Genomic DNA, 21,083 nt, shown 5'->3' with positions numbered 1-21,083 from the left:
ATGCCTCCAACCTTAATTGTACCTTAACAAAGGTCTTTATGTTGGAATTCATATTATCTTCTACATATTGGCAGTACTGTTGCTACGGGCCCTACCTGTAAACTGACTAAATGATAAAAGAGGAAAGAATTAGTAGGGAGAATCTTCTGGAGGATTAGTACACAAATACCATTTTTTCCTTCCACATCACTGCTGAATCCCCAGTGGCAAGACAGCACAAGAATGTCATTTGGTGCTGCATGTTTTATAGGTTGCTAAGACATTTTTTTTCTTGGGGCAGAAACATAATAAGCCAGTAATCTGTTTCTAGTATGTTAATAAAGCTATTTGTAATGATAATGACATGCCCCCACAAGGGGTTCTTGAATTTATTTGATTTGTTATCATGTCTGAAGTCTTCATCCTTTGTTTTTTTATGATGAAATAGTACACATGGATTTTAACACATCCACTTAGATGTCAGTGTTCACGCTGAAATCCTGCAGTTAGCATGTAAATGGAAAGATCTTGTTGCAGCATAAACATGCACGCATGGCCCCTGATTTTCCTCTCATTTACACTGTAACTCCCTTGATCTCAGTGGAGTTACTTCTGATTTACACCACTGCAAGTGCCAGAAGGATAAGGCCCATGGAATCTATGTACATTCTTTAGTGATCTTTGGTCATGAAATACATTTAAAAAAACTGTAATACAGTAATATTATATGCCTGGTGCTAATAAACAAAAACAAGGAAATGTAAAGTTCCATGTCTGCCCTTCTGCAGGTCACCAGGGTGATGCAATAATTCAGCAAACTTGTATCCAATGAACACATACTAGCCAGTGAAATATCCACCAAATTCTTCTGTAACGACTAGAATCATAGCTAGATGTGTGTACAGATTCACCTCAGTACAATTCAAAGCATTGCTAGGGATCTAGAAGGGTCCAGACCTGCAAGCTGCTAAGCTTTTTCAACACTCCCTGAAGTTTTCTGGTGGACTAGTTGGAGCTTTTTTGGATAACAGACCTCTAAGGAAAACTGAGGTGGCTGCAGGAAGTGGCGTTGGTGATTCCCTCTAAGTCCATGTGTACACTATGAGGACTATAGCGACATAGCTATGTCGGCATAACCCCATACTGTAGACACAGCCTACAGAGGTGAAGGGGTTTTTCCATTGCTGTAGGTAAGATTTGATCCTGTTATGTCTTGAAGGTCCTCATCTCTAGCTGACTGTCTTCTTCCATGTTAGAATATAGATATTCAGTTTGAAACTGTTAGCATATAGATATTCAGGCCTTCCTGTAAAGGCCTATGATTTTAAAGTATATACTTATCACTTAGCTAGTTACAGGGGTATAAAACCAAAGAATCAAAATCACAGGCCGCCTGTCTATGCGTCTTCTCTCCTGTGACAATCTGAGGCCATGTACTTTGGCTAAGCAAAAACAGCAGCCATAAGCTGGGAAGCATGCGGTCACATCCGCACATTCCAAACAAATTACATTAAAATAAGGCAATACCAGGCTGTTAAGAATGAGATCCAGTCTAATGGCTTCATATGAAGAAAAGATCCTAGAATGTTTAAAGAAAACTTTGATAGCATTCTGTCTGGTTTTTAAACACTTGTCAACAGTTATGGTTGTAGAATCTACACTTCATATGGTTTGGTCATTATGGTACCCACTTTTCTGATAATTTCTGTCTGATTCTATGATTGTTTCTGTCTGTTGCATAACTAATTGTAATCAGTTAAGATGGTGGAGTATGATCAGTTAGAGAAATATGTTAGGATTGGTTAAAGAATTATCCTGTAATATTTTAAAGAAAGTGATTGGTTAAGATACGCTATAAAAACTGAGGTCAAACAGGAAGTAAGGTGGGAAGAAGGAAACTTATTGGTGTGAAGAATTGGGATTCTTGCTTGATTACCCCAATACACCCATAGTATGGCTTGTTGCTGGACTCTGGCCTTCTGCTTCTGTCAGCAAACCAAGAACTGAGGAGGGGGCCCTAACAAAGACCATCACATAAGTACTGCCTCCATATGTCCTTTCCCTTCAAAGTGCTCCATTCAATGCTACATCCACTATCACACCACATGCTAACACGTCTTCCTTCATGACATCCCACCACTTCTTCCTGAGTTGGCCTCTCCTTTTCCTTCAGTCTTGATTTAACTGTCTTACTCACATAGTTGTCAGGACTGCGCTTTACATGACGCAAACATCTGAGTCTGCACACCCTTGTTTTTTTGTTTATGAGTGTTACTTTGAGCACGTCTCTAACATTCACATCCTCACATGGTTTTTCTTGTCTATGCCACTCATCCTTTTTAACATTCATATTTCTGTAGAACCAATGATTTACTCATGTTTCTTCTTTATTGTATAACACTAAGTGCATTCATTAAAACTGGATGGACCACTTTTTTATAGACGTTCTCTTTAATCTTTCTGGTTTCTTTCTGTTACTTACTACACCATTTATCGCTTTCTGTTTGTGCTATGCATTTATTATCTTGGCTGCAATTTTGTCCTCCATTTCCCTGGGTTCTGGAACCCAGATACTTGAAATTTTGTGAATATTTTTCATCTCCAGTTGACTATATATGTAAAGTATTCCACTAGGTTGCCACGCTTTACATTGCAAATTAGGAAATGCAGAATCTCTGCTGAAGGGCTGCATTGTAACTTAAACGGTCAACAATTTACAGATGAAAAGGCAAACCTCAGAGTGGTGTGTGCTTAAATACTCCAGCCATAACAACATCTCAGCGATACTGTGTGGCACCAAAGAACTTGTGAGCGTATTTATTGTGAGCTCTGAGTGTCCACCTACACTTTCATTTTGTTATGTTATCTTATTAATTTCAGGCTTCTGTGCAAATGACATGGGAAATTGCTTTGATCTCTGAAAAAAACATAGAGATTAATAAATCTGAATCTCACCACATGATATTGACCAAAAGAAAATAGCCACACTTGTAAAGAAGATTGCTTTGTAGTTTATTTACAACAGAATGTAAGGAAAAGTAAGTTATTAACAATAATAAATAACTAAAAAAATAGCAACTAAGTGATATGGATGACAGATATGAGAATTAAATTCTTCTGCTTAGCCTTGCATTGTTTAACATATGGCACATTTCAAAGCTTGGTCCTTCTCTGACGGCAGTGGTACATTCTCTAATGTAAATATAAGAACTTTAAACCCATTTAAACATTCAAAGTCACATGGAACTGTCATAGAAATGAAATAAATGAAATACAAACAATTAATCTGTATTAGTGATACCCAAAAACTAGAGGAGATTGTAATTCAATGACCGTGCTGTCCATTTAAAGCAAAAACATTGTTAGACTCAGTTAGCCTCAAGCTTTTTGGAATTTAGACAACTAAATTAAGTCTGAATAATGGCAGCTGAAAAGTTCCTATAATTCATGTATTCTCTCTTATTGCACTTACTAACTCATAAAAATCGTGTATATTCGGATTATTTTAAATAAGAGCACGTTACATTATAGTGCAGCAAATCCCAACACATTATTAAAGATTGTAGCTGTTTTATTAACAAATTAAAGTCACTAGTTTCAAAATGTCTATTTGAGTGACTTATGTTCTTTAATTTATTTATATAATACTACTAATAAATGTGAATTGTGCCCTCAATGGAGCAAAATCACTTCCCAAAATCTGGATATGATCAAAGAGCAACAGAATAAGATCAAACGATTCCTTTCTGTTGGATTATTTTGTAACTCTTACCTATGTGACCAATCATTACTATAATAAAGAATCCCGCTGGAGTCTATTCCCAAAGACTCCTCACACAAGTAAGAGTGGCAGGCTTGGGCTCTATGTAACTAGGACTTGTCTCGCACTGAATGCCTGATCCTGCAAATCCTTACTCTGAGAAATCTCTCTTTTTAATTCAGTAGGCGTTTTACCTGTGTCAGGACTGCAGAATCGGGCCCTCAATTGCTAGTATCATTCAGCAAGGTGTGATTGTTCTGGAGGAAATAGATATAGGAATAGGAGCAGGGTGGGAAGGATTTAAAAAAAAAAATCATAAGCCAATCACTTTGTCAGCTTCAGAGTGTGCTCTTACTGATCATTTCCTTGTGGAGCCCCATTATGGTTGTATTATGTAATTCTCCAGTCACGTCAGCAGGAAATAAGGAGGCTACAGAATTATTATGTAACTTCAGTGCTGCCACATACTTTCAAGATGTGCCTATTACAGATTATTTTTTTCCACAAAGGCAGTCATCAACATCTGCAAAGTACTCTACTTCCCCCCACAAACGTGTCTGAAAAGACAACAGAAGGTATTTTTACAAAATCCATTCACAAGTCAGCAATGAAAATAAAAAGATTTTCTCAAAATATGTTGCCAGAAAAATATTCTAGATGGCTTTTTTCTTTTAATTTTTATTTTGTGTGTGCACGTGCATGTGTAAGGAACATTATAGGAAACAGATATCCTTCCATGACAAAAAGAAAATGAAATGACATTGATAGATCATTTTTAGAACATATTTAATGGAAAAAACATGGGGGGGAAACAGAGCACAGCACAGCACAGGATGCTTCTGTAGCCTGTGAAAAGCAGTTCTTTCTCATTCAAAGCAATGACATTCTATGCATCTTTTTATTTGCCTTCACTAGCACCCACACTAAAGGCAGGTACAGATTGTACTGATCCCCATTTTGGTTAGCAGTGAATTAGAAAAGTTAGTTATCCATCCAGTAAACATTATACTTCTGTAATACAGTACTGGTGAACGGAGCTTGGAGTTATAGCATTACATGCAGAGGCATAGAATTAAGGAGTCATTATTTTTCCACTGCATGCTCAGTCAATGCTTTTCTCTTTCCTAAATATCCACCCTGCAGCTATTAAACATGGATCCTCTTAAGATACGTTAATAATTTTCATACATGCCTGATCCCCAAACCTATGCATGATAATGATCTCATGCACACTGAATAGGAAGTTTGTCACTTAAAAAAAGAAATGAATAAAGCTATGTTTGCTTTGTCCTAATGATCTGTGTTAAACATTCAGAGGCAAATAAAAGAATATCAACATTTATTTATACTCATGCAGAAATTATGAATATTTAATCAGTACACACATCTGTTAATTAAAGTCATAAGCTAATGTAGGGTACTTTAACATTTGATATTTGTGGTATTACACTGGCTAAAAAAATCACAAATATTAATCACCAGTTAGTTTACTAAACACATGGAATTGCTGGCTTTCATAGGAAAGGAAAGCAGGACATGGACAATATATGAGATAATGGATAAAGTCATACCATAGGCTAACATACAAAGAGCTACTGGATTTTGTTAGCCATAGCTTTTCACTTTCAAATATACACTTTCAGTGCCTCCTTCTCCTTGCTCTCCCTTTACTAAAACTAGCCCATCTTAATCAGATATTCACTTAGCATCTATTACTAGACATGAAGCCATTCGGAAGGTCAAGAGGTTGAAGTCAGTGATACTTTTCCAGAAGCAAAAATCATGCTACCATGCTGGGAAGATGGTACAAACATATCCTGCCCAGGGGAAGTCAATCCACAAACTGATTCTTCATCATTCAGTGATATTTTAACTCCCTGAGGTCTGTAGCTCTGCTTCACCATGCTTGTCATAACTGACAGTATACGATACCATCTCATTATGAATATGTGATTCAGGTAATATCCACCTTTCACTGGGCATTTCACAATGACTTATTTAAAGGCTACTACAACAACAATGGGGCTAGGTGCTGACATTAGTTAAGTAGCATCACAAAGAACAAAACACAATGGTAGCATTGCAGAGGACTAAACCCATTATATGGAAGTCAACAACATGCCCCCTGACTGGACATCAATAGGAAAGGTTTTTCCATAAGGCTGAATCTTGGAAAGGAAGGAATTGGCTCCTTATTTCCCTATTTTTTTTTCTCCTGGCTTGGGGAGAAAATCCCTTTTTTGATTTTTATTCCTGAGGCTGAAGGGTGATTTCACTAACAGGTCAGGGATGTTACTCCCCTTTCCCATGTCACATCACATGTTACTGAGTTGGCAGGTGGCTTCTTTATTTTTTGTAAGTCAATTCTTTTACTCCTCTTCCCTTTTAGAGCCAATGGCAAAGTCTGAGACCTGCTTCCTGCTACTGGAGACTGCACTTAGCATGAAAGGAGAGGGGTAGAGTAAGGCCAAGTCCTCTTTCTCCCTCAGGAAGCCCAGAGGATCCCCATATTCCCCCCCTCATCAACTTGATGTCTCCTAGCACAATCACAATCCTAATCCTTCTGTCCAGTGAGGATAGGATGGAACTCATCAAATCTGCTCCTTAATTGGCTAAAGTGGCCACTGCTGAATGACTCCTTTTTGTTCAAGGGCGGAATATGCTGCCTCTACACCATTATTATCCTTTGCTATCCCATGAAGCAAGAAACCTAGACTGGGATCGGAATCTGAATATGCAACACATCAGTGCAGAGCTTGAGGATCTTTAAAGAACCTTCCAATGGTGGACATGTAAAAATGTTTCTTTTCAGAATCTTTGCTCCCAGGTGCTCTTCCAAAGCATTATGGTCTAGTTATTCACCATCCATGCTCAACCACCAACTATCCTGTGGCTGGTAAAACACTACCACTTAATATACATTCAGCTCTGATTAGTACAGTGAAATCTGTATAGCAGGCTGCCCTAGAAGGCACCCACCTGTTTTAAGAGACTGTCCTGAAGTATCCCCAAATGTACTAAGAACCATTCTGCCTCACCTTTAGTAGAAGATCTCCCTCAGTAAGCTCCAGATTTTTTACAATCCCTTGAGTGGTTATTTAGGGATTGATCCAAAGCCCAGTGAAGGAAATGGGAGTCTTTTCACTGGATTCAATAGGATTTGGATCAGATCCTTAAAGCAAGTTTCATTGTAATTAGCTTGGAGTTCAGAGGACTTAAATGACTATCAGGAATGCTATGATGATTGCTTCATTGGGAGAAGAGCTTTTCACCATTTTGATTCTTTAAACTATTTAGCTGCTTGTGTTTCCATCTTTTTTACACCTGGAGCAAGGGTCACAAACACCAGCACGTACTTGAGAGATCACAAGAGGACTCGGGAGCACTAGTAAAATACATTATAAACAAGAAATGGGTGGAATCTTTTATAAATTCTGTGCAAGGTATAAATAGTTCAATGGCCTTAAAGTCAGTATAATTAATTACAGCTGGAGCCTTGGTGCACTGGTTATTTAGTTTTTAAAAGTTTAAAGTTTGTGTTAGCTAGGCCCCAAATCCTGAGTCATATTAAGCAACACATGAATCTGAATAATTGCTGTTGATGTTCAAGTATCAATGAGTAGCAGTTCAAAGGTTTATGATTAGACACGAGAAGCCTGAGAGTAGAAAGAATCTTAGAAATTCTGATATAATAGGACAAAATTGGATTTTTGCATTTTTAACTTAACCCTGCACCTAAATTGACATTAGTTCCCTTCAGAAATTCTTCCAGCTTTCTTACATACCTACAGCATTTCCAATCACAACTGCAGGCAATTCTCATACTATTTAATTTCACATTAATAGCATGTGCCATATGGCTTTGAGCTTTACTTTGGGAATCAGAATATATGAAATATGTTCTCTTGCATGCACTTATCTAAGGGTTTTATGGAACGAGTCTGAATAAACAAGTCATCTTTCTAGATGGGTAAAATCATTTTAAAAATCCAAACAACCAACCACAATGAGCTTTGTAAATGTTGTTAGTCTTGTTCTAGCAGACATGGCTTGTCAGAATTTAGGAAACATGCTGGGTTAAATTCAAAGAGTTTTTTTCTCTGGGTCTGGAAGTGTGAGGGTTTCTGGAGCAGATTTTTTCCGAGGTCGGTCTTTGGGAACTGCTAGGAATTCAGGAGCATCTGTGGATAAAGGAGTGGATGGAGCACTAGAAGGAGCACTACGGGTTGACGAAGGCAGGGAAATGTTAGAGATCGATATTGCGGGTGGGAAAATCCCAATTTTCTGGTTGGTGGCTTCCTGAGTTGCACGTTCAAATTCTCTGACTTCATCCATCGTCATGTCTTCAATGAGAAGAAAAGAAAGACAAGTGGAAAGTTAGAATGATTTCAAAGATGATTTCAATAGCTCCAGTGCAGCTATTGCCTTCAAAATCTAAACCAAAGGGTATATTCTCATCCCAGTGTGTGGATTCATGTATTGTAATGCCTCGAGAATTAACAAGAGCTCTGGCCAAAGTTTTCAGAAGAGGCCACAGATTTTAGGTGCCTGGCTTGACACATCATTAGGCCTGATTTTTAGAGGTGCTGAGCACCCATAGCATATTCAGTCCAAGGCAGAAGAGAATGCTTCATGTTTCTCAACAGGTGGTAAGTGACGCAAATTGGGTATCCAAAAATGAAGGCACCCAGAATGAAGGGTCAGTTCTGAAAATGTGGACTTAAACATCTATCTTGCAGATAAAATTTCAGACCCAACCCTGTTTCCACTGGGCAGTTGTAGAACTCTCGTTAACATCAATGGGAGCTGGATCAGGCCTTGAATCCCTAAAATGACTCATGCAAACCATTTATTATTCATGGATTTCTTCACTTATTTTATAGTTTCTATGTAAGACTATTCAAAAGCCATTGGTTTGTAAATTATTAACATAAATGCCAGGAGTCCTTTTTAGGGGCTTACGTAGCTTGAAGCATGGTGTTTGCTGTATCCACATATACATTTACTCCGTTCCTTCATTTCTGGCCCTTAAGGTCCAAATAACATGATCTACTTTCTGGCCTAAGTCTTTTGCTTGCCAGAATGAACCCAAACCTGTGCCCATGGAAGTCAATCAGAGGGTTATTTTTATTTCAAAGGGTTCAGGACCCCATTATTAGATTTTTGGATTTATTTCTAACAGGGGAACATTACTGAGGGTACAGCCCTTCAGTTACCCTGTACAAAAACCTGGGGCTCATTTTAATACTCATTGGCATGCTTCTCCCTATGGCAAGTGTCACTACTGTAATGTGTTCAGAATACCGAAAATAAACATAGCCAGTTTAAAAAAAACCTCGAGTGTGTTAATTACATACAAGAGAAATTACTGCACACTGGGACTCTTTAGTAGCTGTGTTAGAATTATACAAAAGGTGCTACCTCACCATTCTGCAGGGAACTAAGAAATGATCTTCAAATATTTATTAAAAAATTGAATTTTTCTGAGCTATTAGGAGCAATAATAGGTTGAATAGTGTGGAATTTAGCTGAGAAATTGGCAGAAGCACTGACACAACAGTTATGTTGATTCTTTCTGGTATTTATCAAGGGATGTCAAATTCTCTCTCATTCTCATGCATACAGGGTGCCCAACTCCCATTGACTTTGGTAGGAGTTGCATGCACATATATGAGGGCAGAAGGTGGCTCTCGTAACGCTGATTACTATTCACATAATACGGATAAAGCCAGAAGAATGCCTTCTACATTTAATGAAAGCAAAACACACTTTCAGACCTTCCCACCCAGAAGTCATAAATAAAAATGCTTAAACATTTATGGCTAGATTACGAACCCAATACTTCCACTGGGGAGTAGTTACTCACATGAATAGCCTCACTGACGCCAAAGGGTACACATTCAAGTAACATACTCATCAGTGCGAGTAAGAGGCTTGCAATCACGTTCTTAGCGCACAGCATAAAAAGGATTTTGTAGTATTTCTGTGCAGTGTCTTTATTCAAGTATGCATGGAAGGTCTCCCCCACACAAAAGTCCTCATTCATCACTGCTTTGCATTCTGTGAAGTTGTTTACATCTGTGGAGCTAAGTGTAAAAATGCTACGAGATCAGAACTGGTACCACTTTGCACAAGTGTAAATAACTGCACAACGTCCAATGTAATGGAGAATCAGGCCCAAAGAGTGCTTCCCTGTTACCAGAGAAAGACTACTTACTCATGCAGAAGTGAGTAAATGTATCCGTCACATAGACACTACTGCACAAGTCCACAAGAGGGCAGAGTAAACCCAGAATAAGCATGTTCTAAACATGGCAGTGCAAAAATTTTCTAATAAAATCCCAAACCTGTGTTTGGTTTTTCTGTACAAACTGGGAATTCAGAACAGGTTCAACAAAATGTCAGCAGATCTTTTTTCAAACCTGGCATTTGGCATGTCATGCAGGGGTTTAGTGTTACAATTCAAAGCAAAATTCAGCTGTTTCAGATGAGTTTCACTTTGAGTTTGTAGGTTAGTTTGAAGGAATCTCAGCATAACGCTCAGCAGATGTAACCCCCCCAGAAGCAGCACAGAAAACAGGCTCATTCAAAGCTCCTGAAAACGGGAATGGCTGAGTTTCGCACAGCACCAGTCCCCCAACACTGTAACATATGTAGTCAGTAAGAAATGTTTACAGTACTGTCAAAAACTCCGTTATAAACATTCTGCAGGAGATTGTATTACAAGTGATGACAGCTCCATAGGATGCATATTTAAAGAAAGATCAGGAGAGGGGTGTGTTTGCATTGCTATGATGTCTGTCTGTATTACTGCTCCTGGCCTCCCAAGCTCCTTCACACTAGGTATGTCCAAACAGCAGCTGTGAGATGTAATTGCTGGGTCATACAGACGTACGTGCACAAGCTCTGCTCAAGTTCTCATGCTAAAAACAGCAGTGTAGTTGTGGCGGCTTGGGCTAGCTGCATGATGATACCATCCCACCGGCCCCCCCACAGGGTATGTTTTCAGGCAGCTCGCCCAAGCTGCTGCCCCTGCCACAGAGGCCACACTTTTTTTAGCATCCTAGCTCAAGCAGCGCTAGCAGGTATACATCTACTCAACCTGGGAACTAGAACTCCCAGCTGCGGTGCAGACATATGCAAAACACCACATTAAAGGTATGTCAGGTGATACTCAAAACTCACAGTTGGAGGAGAAAGGAAAATTGGCCTCATAGCCCTCTATGAGGATGGGGCAATGGGGCTAAATTACACTGTCTGGGGCTATGTCTTCACTGACGGCGGCAAATTCGCCTCCGTCAGATCGAATTATCTGGATCGTCTGTGAAGACCCGCTCAGTCGATCCAGAAATCGACGTATTAAGACCACCTTCTCAAGTGGCGTAGTGCTGTGTCAATGGGAACGCGGTTCCCGTCGGTGCAGTGCAGTGAAGACGGCCCGCAGAACAGAAGCACAGAAGTCGACAGGAGTGATGCAAGTTTTTTGCAGTTTGCGTAACTCTGGTCAACTGCCGCCGAAACTCCGAGGTAAGTGTAGACCAGGGCTAGGATACACCCATAGTTATATAACCCAGGGACAGTGTAACAAAGTTTATTGTATTTCTACAATGGAGAGTAGGGAAGTTATCCTACTTCATTTTCTAAATGTCAGTGTTGCCAACTCTCATGGTTTTATTGCAAGTCTTGTGATATTTGGCATTTTCTTTTTAAAGGCACAGATCTGGAAGTCAGGTGATTATGAGAGACGCTCAGCTTTCATTTTTTAAACAAAGTATGTTTCTAGCCTTCATGGTTTGTGGAGAAAAACTTGAAAATGCTTTTCTAAAGGCTCAAAAAACAAAGCAAAAATACCAAAAATCTGTTTTTAAAATTCTCATGATATTTAAACCACCTCATGATTTTGGGGGTGGGCCTGACTACGATTTTTGAATGTTTGGGGTTGGCGTTACTGCTTTATGGTTTGTTTATCTGGTTAAAATGAAAAAAAAACACATACTAGCTATACTTTGCAACCCCCTTATTGTAGTGCAACACAACTGTGTGTATATAGCCTTGACTGTAGAATGTTTCATGACACTGTTGTGTGAAAGAGGCTTTATGCTGTATTGTAGAATCATATAAAATAATCAAAACCCCCAGTCGGTGCCAATTTGCCTGCTGCCTTCTGAACAGACTTTACTGTTCCAGGAACTCTTTCAGTCTACAGACAGCCCCTGTTACTGGGAGTGGAGGCTATTTTAGCCATATTCACCCCTGAGGTAAGATGAGGAGCTCAAGGGAGCCACACCCATTTACACCAAGAATGAATTTGGCCATGTTTTGCTGGTTTACATTTTGTTTAACTTATGTTACATTGCAAGTAGTCTTTCTGCACTTAGGGCCTGATCTAAAGCCCACTGAAGTTAATGGGAGTCCTTGGATCAGGCCTTTAATAATGAAACATAAAATAAACCATGCCTTGAATATGGGGAAGGATGTAGAGAAGAAGATTCCTCAATAACATTCCATCAGAATGGAAGGCAGACCAACGAAAGTCCCGCCATGTGCCCCTCCCGCTATCGGCCACTTCAGCTGCAGAAAGGGAGCACTCACCCTGCTTGTACTTAATGCTTGGTTCTTAGTCTGTGCTTGCCTCAAGTTCATCCCCATGCTGAAATGCACTCGAGTAAAACGAATCCTTAACCTGAGCTGGGAAGGACTCAAATACGTGACTCCATTCTGTCATTTTCTTTTTGTTAATAAAGGCCAAGTCCTGCCCTGACTATAATGGCAATTTTGCCTAAGTAAAGGTTGAATAAGGACCACAGGCTTTTTAATGAAAGTCCATAAGGCCAAATCCTGAGGCTTTTAGTCCAGCCAGATTCTGATCTCTCTTACTGGTGTAGGTATCAGGAATAACTCTGAAAAAGAAAATGCGGATTCTCCAGTGTAAATCTACAGTCGCACTTGGGTACATTTGGTATAAGAATCAGGCCCTCAATGTTTACCCAAACTCCATTTGAAGACACTGGGTGCTTTGATTGAATAAGAACTGAGGAAGGACTTCAGGATTTAGCACTTTAAGCCTAGCCTTGACATTGTTATTTGGGCAAAGCCGACATTCACTCCCATAGGATTTTGCCCTGACGTAGAGATGCCAGAAATACCAACATTTTAAAACAGAAATGTCACTGTATCTTTCAGGCTCCTAGTTTGTGACTTATCAAAGTCTGCAAATGATCTTGAAGGCAAATGAAAAACCCACTTTGCCTTTTTCTTAGTGATACCAACAATTTCACCAGCCCCACAGAACTTTTCCACTCCCCATGTTCCTGGCTGGTTGACAAATGACACCTGAACATTCACATGGCTTTGAAGCAGTCATAATAATTGGATCCCAGAGCTGACGTTGCTTGATCTTGATCCTACTAAAATTCCTCTTTGTGCACCCAACAGAAATTTGAGGATTTTGTTCTCCTGGAAGATGCGGAGTTATGAACCTGACCCTGCCCTCTTTTAGATCAGGGGGAATTTGGGTGCAAAAAATGTAGGATTACACTCTACAGGGAGTGATTCTGGTCCCACTGGAGTCAATGTCAAACTTCCCATTAACGTCAGTGGCAACAGGACCATGCTTAAAGAGGGCCATTCTTCTCTGATTTGTGCATGCATGTTAGGCGAAGGGTGGGCAATATGTTTTAAAGAACTACATACACTTGATTTGGCATGGCTCTCTATTTCATCCACAGTAGATGAATGTTGATTGCAAACTTTAATGTTGGTTTTTTCATGCATATTTTTCTCGTATTCTCGAACATCATCCATAGTCATATCTGCAAAAAGTTCAAAACGTTGGCATTTTCCATTAATTCACTGCAAACTTTAATAAAAAGGAAAGTGCGAGGGATAGATGGTCTTTCAGCAGAAGCCAAAGAAGGGTTTAAAAAAAAAGCAGGGAGCCAACTATCTTTATGAAAGATGACTCATAAAGGTAGTTAAACCAGCCAAGGAAGGTGTAGGAAGGTTAAATCAAAGGAAGTCAAAGAACAGGGAGGAGTGGAAATTGTTTAGGAGTATCTATGTGAAGTGAGCTAGGCAAAAAGTGTCGGAGTACAGACTTTTTTACAGGAAAGATCTTCTAAAATGACTTTAGAGGATCCCCTACACTAAAGGACAGACATTCAGAAATATAAGGATTTACTTACCTTTCTAGGAACTTTCTAAGAGAACTCTATAGCATTATCTTTAATACTGTATGATATGTTTCAAAACAAAAAGAAACCTTAATTGCTGAAGCATACAGCTTCAGTTTCAGAAGCTAACACACAATCATCATGCTGAACAGTTTACCAGTGAAAATTGTAATAATTTTGTAGCCTCAGACCCTTCGAAAGATTATACAAGTCTGACAAAGAAGGCCAATACTAAACATCAGGAAAAGATATTGTGTGGTATGTCTGACATTGTTAGTATACAGTTATGAAATAAAATGGTATGTGATGGAATTGCAATACATGGGAAGTCCGTTAAACATTTTCTGCCCAACTTGGTATGATTTCAATTCTACCTTATTAGAGCACTATGTTTTCAGATTTCTATGTACGCCATTTCCAATAAAGTGACAGTCACTGAAGTTTAGACAGTCGCTGCAGAGAATGTAGCAATTTACCACCTAGTCAGTAATTAACTTGAGTAGAAATTGGGTTTGGGCTCTTGCTGCTCTAATTTTTCTCAAGTGTTTGTGTGTCATTTGGATTTGTGACTTTATAACTTGCCATTTTTTATAGATAAGACAAGACACTTGCTTCATTTAACAAGAGCCCACTTTTAAGGAGAAGCATCACTTATACTGTTTTATCAGCAACAGTGTACAATACTTTATTACTAGTGGATCCTTTCTCAGTGAGAATGAAGGACTGCTTAACACTGATCAAAATGAAACGTATGAAATCACATTAAATGATCCATTCACTATTCTTTTTCCTATTACCGGAAAAGAAAAAGAAACTAATAAACAATGTAAATAGCATGCTAAGAAGCATTTTTGCCAAGCAAAGGACATGCTCTTTATTAGTAAAGTTTTGAGTTAACAATACAGTGAAGAAAGTAGTTTTAATTCATGATAAAGCTAAATACACTTCAATAAAATCAGTGATAACACACATTAATACTAGAGTCAGTAAAAACTGCTTTTTTCCTTTTTAGTAGTTGAGTCTTATAAATAGTGGGCCAGATCCTCAGCTGGTGTAAATTGGTGTAGCACCATTGAATTCATTTGTCTCTTTTGAACAGATTTATACCATCTTAGGATCTAGCCCAAAGGTTTTAGCTTAAAAATTAACACACACATTGAAGGGCCACTGTCAGTTTAAAATTTATACATTTGAAAAACTTTTCCTTAGTGAAAGACCTTTACAAATTTAAATGTACTTTTTACCCCATTGTATGGTTGTTTACTTATGATTTCACTCAGTTTGGTCAGTGAAATAGTCACTGTGTAGTCAATTTCACTTGCAGATTCTCATGCTTTAGTACAATGCTGGAATACTTGGATTGCAAATAGTGCAGAGGAATATTTAAATTCTCCTTTGCTTATTTAATTCTTTTATAATAAAACTTTCCTACTAATTTTAAGTTTTAAAATCATCACATTTATTTTACTAAACCTAGATTTTGCATCTAGACCTAGATTGTGCCTGACAAGTCCCTTTAAAAACATGCCACATGGTTTCATAAAAACTCTGGTACTGAAAGTAAAAACCTAAATGATAACCATGTACACTAATAATTTGCTTATTTGTGAAAACAGGTTTTTTTGACAGGGTGGTTTGGGGGTATAGTACGGAAAGATGTAGTTAACGTTTTTTCCCCTTGGTTTTTCTTTTTTAACTTTTGAGTACGTGCTTAAGTGCTTTGATGAACAGGATGGGATTTCACATATATTTAAAGTACACCCTTACATGCTTTCCTGAACTAGGGCCCCAAAACTGGTGTTTTCTGACTCCTACTGATAGAAACTCTTAGTGACAATCTCATCCCCATACACCCGCAACTATGGATGCAGCTGAACCAACATAAATATAAATTATCCACTTGTAATGTCTGTCCTTCAAGCATGATTTCTGATACTATTCCTGATTCTGCAGTCCTAATTTAGCTTAAAGCCCCTTTTGAAGTCAAAAAGCCCACATCTTCAGCAGGTGTACACTGATGTAGCGCCATTAAAATTAATGGATGTATGCTGCTTTACTCCAGCTGAGGACCTGGCTCAGGAAAGTTCTGGCTGCGTAAGAACTGCAAGATTGTTCCCTATCATGCACCAGTTTTTGAGCTTGTGCTGGTTTGGCATGCTGTAGTTTAAACATAGCTAACCAGATTTTCTCTCTCTCTCTCTTTCAAGAAGATAAATTTCAGAAAGCATAGGAACAGATGGGCTGGCCTTATTAGGGATCTACTAATCACTATATGGGCTTAAATCCAGAAAGCTGCTGAGCATGCCAGCCCTGATTCTGAGAAGCCCTTAAGCATATGAGTAATCCCACCGAAGTCAGTGGGTTTCTTCATATGCGTAAAGCTAAACATTTACAGAAGTACGTTGCTGTGTCAGGGTTAGAAAGGTCAGCAAATTACAGGACTGATCCCATATATGGGAGGTGTAGTTGTAGGGGGGAAGATGGAGATATGTGGATCTGCAAAGGTAAAAGTACCAGAACAAGAGTTTAAAGGTAGAGGTTTCCTTTCAGCATATGGTGTATATCCATCTTCCACAGATCAGCAGTAGCTGAGATTAGACAGGAGACAGAATATGAGTGCAGTGAGCTGGAAAAGTACACCATCCATAACTATAGTTTTGCCCATGGGAATTGAGTTTACATAGCTAACCAGTAGTAACTAGTAACTAATAATCCAAATGGGATTCTGCAACAATGAAGAGAGTTAAAAATGCATCCAGACACTGGAGATTTAATCTGACAATTAAGAGTGTCATTGAATTCCAGAGAGAGGTGTGTTCTAAGCAAAGAATGGTGAGTCCGAATTTGGCTAGCTATCAATACATTTTTAACGGCCCATCACCTCAGTATCTCTGTGCTAAGACTCCTGAAAATGATGAGTGCTAATTCTGGCTTTGATGCTGACTCTCTCTGTTGTCAACTCACTTAACCTCTCCCCCCTCATTTTCTGATCTGTAAAATGTAGATGATAGTACTTATTTTATGGCCTGTTAATTCTCCTAATGTTTGTACTGAAGATTACAGACAATAAGCAATATTATCCAGGAAGTCCTTCTGAATCTCCAAGTTCTCTTCTGTTGTATTTGCTGATTCCCTCCTTTATTTTGGGGTGTTTTCTTCTTTTGTCACTGATATACAAGTGAACCCAATTTATCTTAATTATGATCTTTGTGGCAATCTTCTTGCCTCCTCCCTCTCCCTCCTGAACGGTGTTCTCTTGATAGTACCCTCTTTATTAGGCCTCCAAGACAGCATCTTCGTCACTCAAGTATCTCCTGGCCTATTCCATACATTTGACTTCGTATATTACTCTTGTGTGTGGTACTTTATCAAGTGCTTTCTTGATGTCCATGTAAATCACAGCCTCCCATTGATATTTCTTTGCATTACTCCTCAGTAAATACTATCTGATTTATTAGGCCTGACCTTTGTGTGAATTTAGGCTGCTCTTTCTTTATTCAAATTCTATAGCTCAAAGTTTTCATCTGTTTCTTCTTTGATTAGTGCATCCAGTCATGCAGAAAGACCAATCATGGTGTATGAAAGGCAAATTGAACTTCAGTGTTATGGAAATTGTGAAATCTTATAAGAAGTATGAACACAATTGGACTCGTTCAAAGAAATAATTGAAAGAACGGAATTTGGAAAACACCTATAGTGAACCCACTGAAAAATATCTCACTTTCTAAGTTGTTCTTCTCCACTTCAGAAACAAGTAGCATAGGTGTGTGCTCGGCAGGGCAAAAAGAACTAGTATATACCAAAGGTTTTTGTTCTGATGGATACATGCAGGTGCCTCCCATTGACATGAAGAAAGACAGTGCAAAACAAAGAGCAAGCACCTGAGCCTCACCTTATAGGTAAGAAATGAGAAAAAGTTGATGTGTATGTTATTGTCAGATCTACAGTCAATAAGCAAATTTTCTCAGCACAGCTGCAATGGTTTTTTATTCATTTGGAGTCTGTCCTCCCTTCTGAACAATGTACAAGAGCCTAAATTTCATGAGTGAAAAACAATTCACTTGAAAATTTAGACCCAGTGTAGAATACCATTATAGTTATAAATATGGATTGAGCCAGCACTTTTCATTAAGCCACATGGTTCTTTATTTCCATGCATTCTTTGCCAGATAAGATCTGAAAAAAAAAATCTAAATATGCAGGCGTGAAAATTCAGGGGAAAGCAGGACTCAGGATTTTAGTTAGCTCTGAATCCTCATTTGGAACAGAACTAATAAATTCTAGAAAATTTGATTTTGTTCATTTTATTCAGCTTTGTAAATGAAAAGAGCTAAATTCATCCCTGGTGTGACACCATGGACTCCAGCAAATTTACACCAAGGATTAATTTGGTCCAACTCTTTAAAGTGATTGTTTAACACTCCCCTACTTTTTAGTTTGACAGGACTCTCCTGTGTAATTTACATTCAACTGGTATCCGGTAGCACGGATTTCTTGCTGTGCAGTGGAACATGTGCTAGGTGGTAGAGGAAGGGGACACATAGGCCTCCCTGCCCAAAGATTATTAGGGAAGATCCAACACTGGAAAATGGTAAGGGAAAATGAAGGACCTCGACACCTCCAGCAGGTAATCCAGGCACTCTATGACATTGTAAGCACTGCAGGGGTAAGATCTTCATTAGCATGCACTGTTCTGGATTCATCCTTCAGTGCTTAGACTTTCCTTCATGATCTGTCAAGTAAATCTTATTTCTCAAGCAGGCATTTTCTGTGGCCTCAGGGAGGGAAATCCTTCTCCTTTTCATGAATAGGTTCTATTGATTCCCTTCTACAGTACTCCAGATTGATAATCTATCAAAGCCCATTTCACACAGTTGTCATTTTTTGAAGATCAAAACACTGATCATGTTTTGCAGCCTTCTGCGTTTTTGAGGTAACTATTTATATTCATCTCCTTTGCAAGTGAAGGGTCAGACTGTGCCCCTTGTGACCTGACATAAGAGCATACAGTGGAGCCAACAGCACGTAATGAAGAAGCAAGGAATATCCAAAGCGTAGGTAGTTTCTTCTGAAGCTGTTCTCCTGACATATGTTAAACCACCCAGAAATGGTGCATTACACACCGGGTAAAGCTGCTTCTCTGAAGCTGATTCCCATATAAATGAATCCGTTCACATTTTCTTATGTAAGTGAGAGCAGAGGAATTCTTCAAGTTCTGTTTGCAATTTGTGCTGAAGATTATCACTAGCCAAAACACTGGCAGATACAACTATGTGGTCATGCATCTTGGATGTTCTTCTTGAGGAATACTATGAAGCCAGCATACCTATCTGATTGCCCAAAAAAATCCCACAGAAATGCCCTCATAGTGCCTGAACAAAAATGAAAGACAAGAAGCTGAAAATAATGACTTCATTTTTTGTTTAATTTTCTACATTAAGCCAAACATGAAAATACAACACAAGCATTTCAGCAGTGTCTTCCCCAGATCTGTTTGTGTAAATCAAGTACTTGTGATTAGGACCTATTGTATAAACAGCTCTACACATTTTAAGCAACAATTCAGGGTACTGCAGGAACAACAAAATATGCATTAAGTTGCTTGTTACTAGCAATCAAATCTATCTATCTATCTATCTATCTATCTAAAATTACCTCATCGAATGGAAACAAAATAAAACAGGAGATAGGATAAAAGCATCACATGGGATCACTATAGAACATAGCTCAAGGAAATGAGGGAGTATGAATTTCGTTAGAAAAGAAATCTGAATGTCAAAGATAAGCTACTAATATTAGGAAGTGGTTATTCTCATTTGTAACTAGGGGACACTGTCTCAACACAGATACTGTATTTATTACAAAACTTATAAATACTGATCATGGCGTAAGGATTTGTGGAGGTGTCGGACATACACCGTATGAGGAAGTAAAGCTTGTTCTCATTTGATTAAAGATACAGAATCCTCTTACTAGTTGATGAGTGTCCCTAAATTAAAAACCATGGAGGAAAAATAAAGGTCCATTTTCAGTCTGCCAGTATTTTTATGGCCACTACACCAAAGCACATACTTCCTTGTGGTTTATCAAATCTGTACAGTAAGATAAATTGTGATTTTAAAAGGAAATTCTTCTCTAATTTCTAATAATCAGTAGCCCAGATTATGGCCAGATCTTTATCTGGTGTAAATTGATATACTTTCACTGAAGTCAAAAGAGCTATACCACTTTACACCAACTGAAGATATTTGATTGGACTTCTAGGTAACACAGAATATTTCTGAGCTCTGACGAGAGATAAGTATCATGTCTACACTATGGAGAATATACCTGTCTAGCTATGCCTGCATAGCCCCATGGTGTAGATGCAGCCTTTGCTGACCGAGGATTAAGAACATCACCTCCCCAATTGAAGTTAGGGCTTGCCTACACTTGAAATGCTACAATGCCACAGCTACATTGCTGCAGCTGCTCTGCTGTAGCGCTTCCGTGTAGAAACTACCTATGCTGACGGGAGGGGTTCTCCCATTGGCATAGGTAATCCACCTTCCCGAGATGCAGTAGCTAGGTTGAATACTTCCGTCAACCTAGCACTGTCTACACTGGGGGTTAGGTCGACTTAACTGCGCTCCTTAGAGGTGTGGATTTTTCACACCTCTGAGCGATGTAGTTAAGCGAATTTAATTTTCTAGTGTAGACCACGATCAGGTCTACACCACAAATTTCCATCAGTGGAAATGTTTGGTGTTCCATTACTGTACTGTGTCTGGTGAAGATGCCTTAAGCCAATCGGTTACCATTGTCTTAATAACTCCACTTCCATGAAACGTGGTAGTTATGTCGGCAGGAGAAGCTCTCCCACTGACATAGCACTGTCTACACAGGGGGTTAAGGTTGGTGTAACTACATCACTCAGGGGTGTGGATTTTTCAACACCCCTGTGCGACATAGTTATACCAAAGTACATATGTAGTGTAGACTTAGCCCAGGTCTTAGCTATGTTGAGAGAGACCCTTTTCCGTTGATGTAGCTGCGTCTACACCGGGAGTTATATTGGCATAGCTAAATCGGACAGTGGTGTGGTTTTTTCACATATCTGACTGACGTAGGTGTGTTGATATAACTTTTCAGTATAGACTAGGCCATAGAATTAGATTTAGATACTCTAAAGA

The 21,083-nt window shown here is 38.9% G+C and overlaps 1 protein-coding gene across 1 annotated transcript in view; it reads right to left on the bottom strand.

Annotated features, from left to right (window-relative positions):
* Positions 1–7,944: 7,944 nt before the first annotated feature.
* Positions 7,945–21,083, bottom strand: part of PITPNC1 (phosphatidylinositol transfer protein cytoplasmic 1) — a 147,339-nt gene continuing 134,200 nt past the window's right edge. Inside the window, exons 9-10 of the mRNA XM_067547332.1 lie at positions 13,433–13,551; positions 7,945–8,082 (exon numbers count right to left, since the gene is read on the bottom strand). Of these exons, the coding sequence (XP_067403433.1) occupies positions 8,077–8,082; positions 13,433–13,551 (125 nt within the window). The 3' untranslated portion in view covers positions 7,945–8,076. The remainder of the gene's footprint in view (positions 8,083–13,432; positions 13,552–21,083) is intronic.

The sequence above is a fragment of the Emydura macquarii genome, unplaced genomic scaffold, assembly GCF_026122565.2.
Source record: "Emydura macquarii macquarii isolate MOO-44397 ecotype Brisbane River unplaced genomic scaffold, CSIRO-AGI_Emac_v2 contig_1230, whole genome shotgun sequence".
NCBI classification, from domain to species: domain Eukaryota; kingdom Metazoa; phylum Chordata; order Testudines; family Chelidae; genus Emydura; species Emydura macquarii.
The sequence above is the reverse complement of the archived record's forward strand: the minus strand, read 5'-3'. Positions and strand labels throughout refer to the sequence as shown.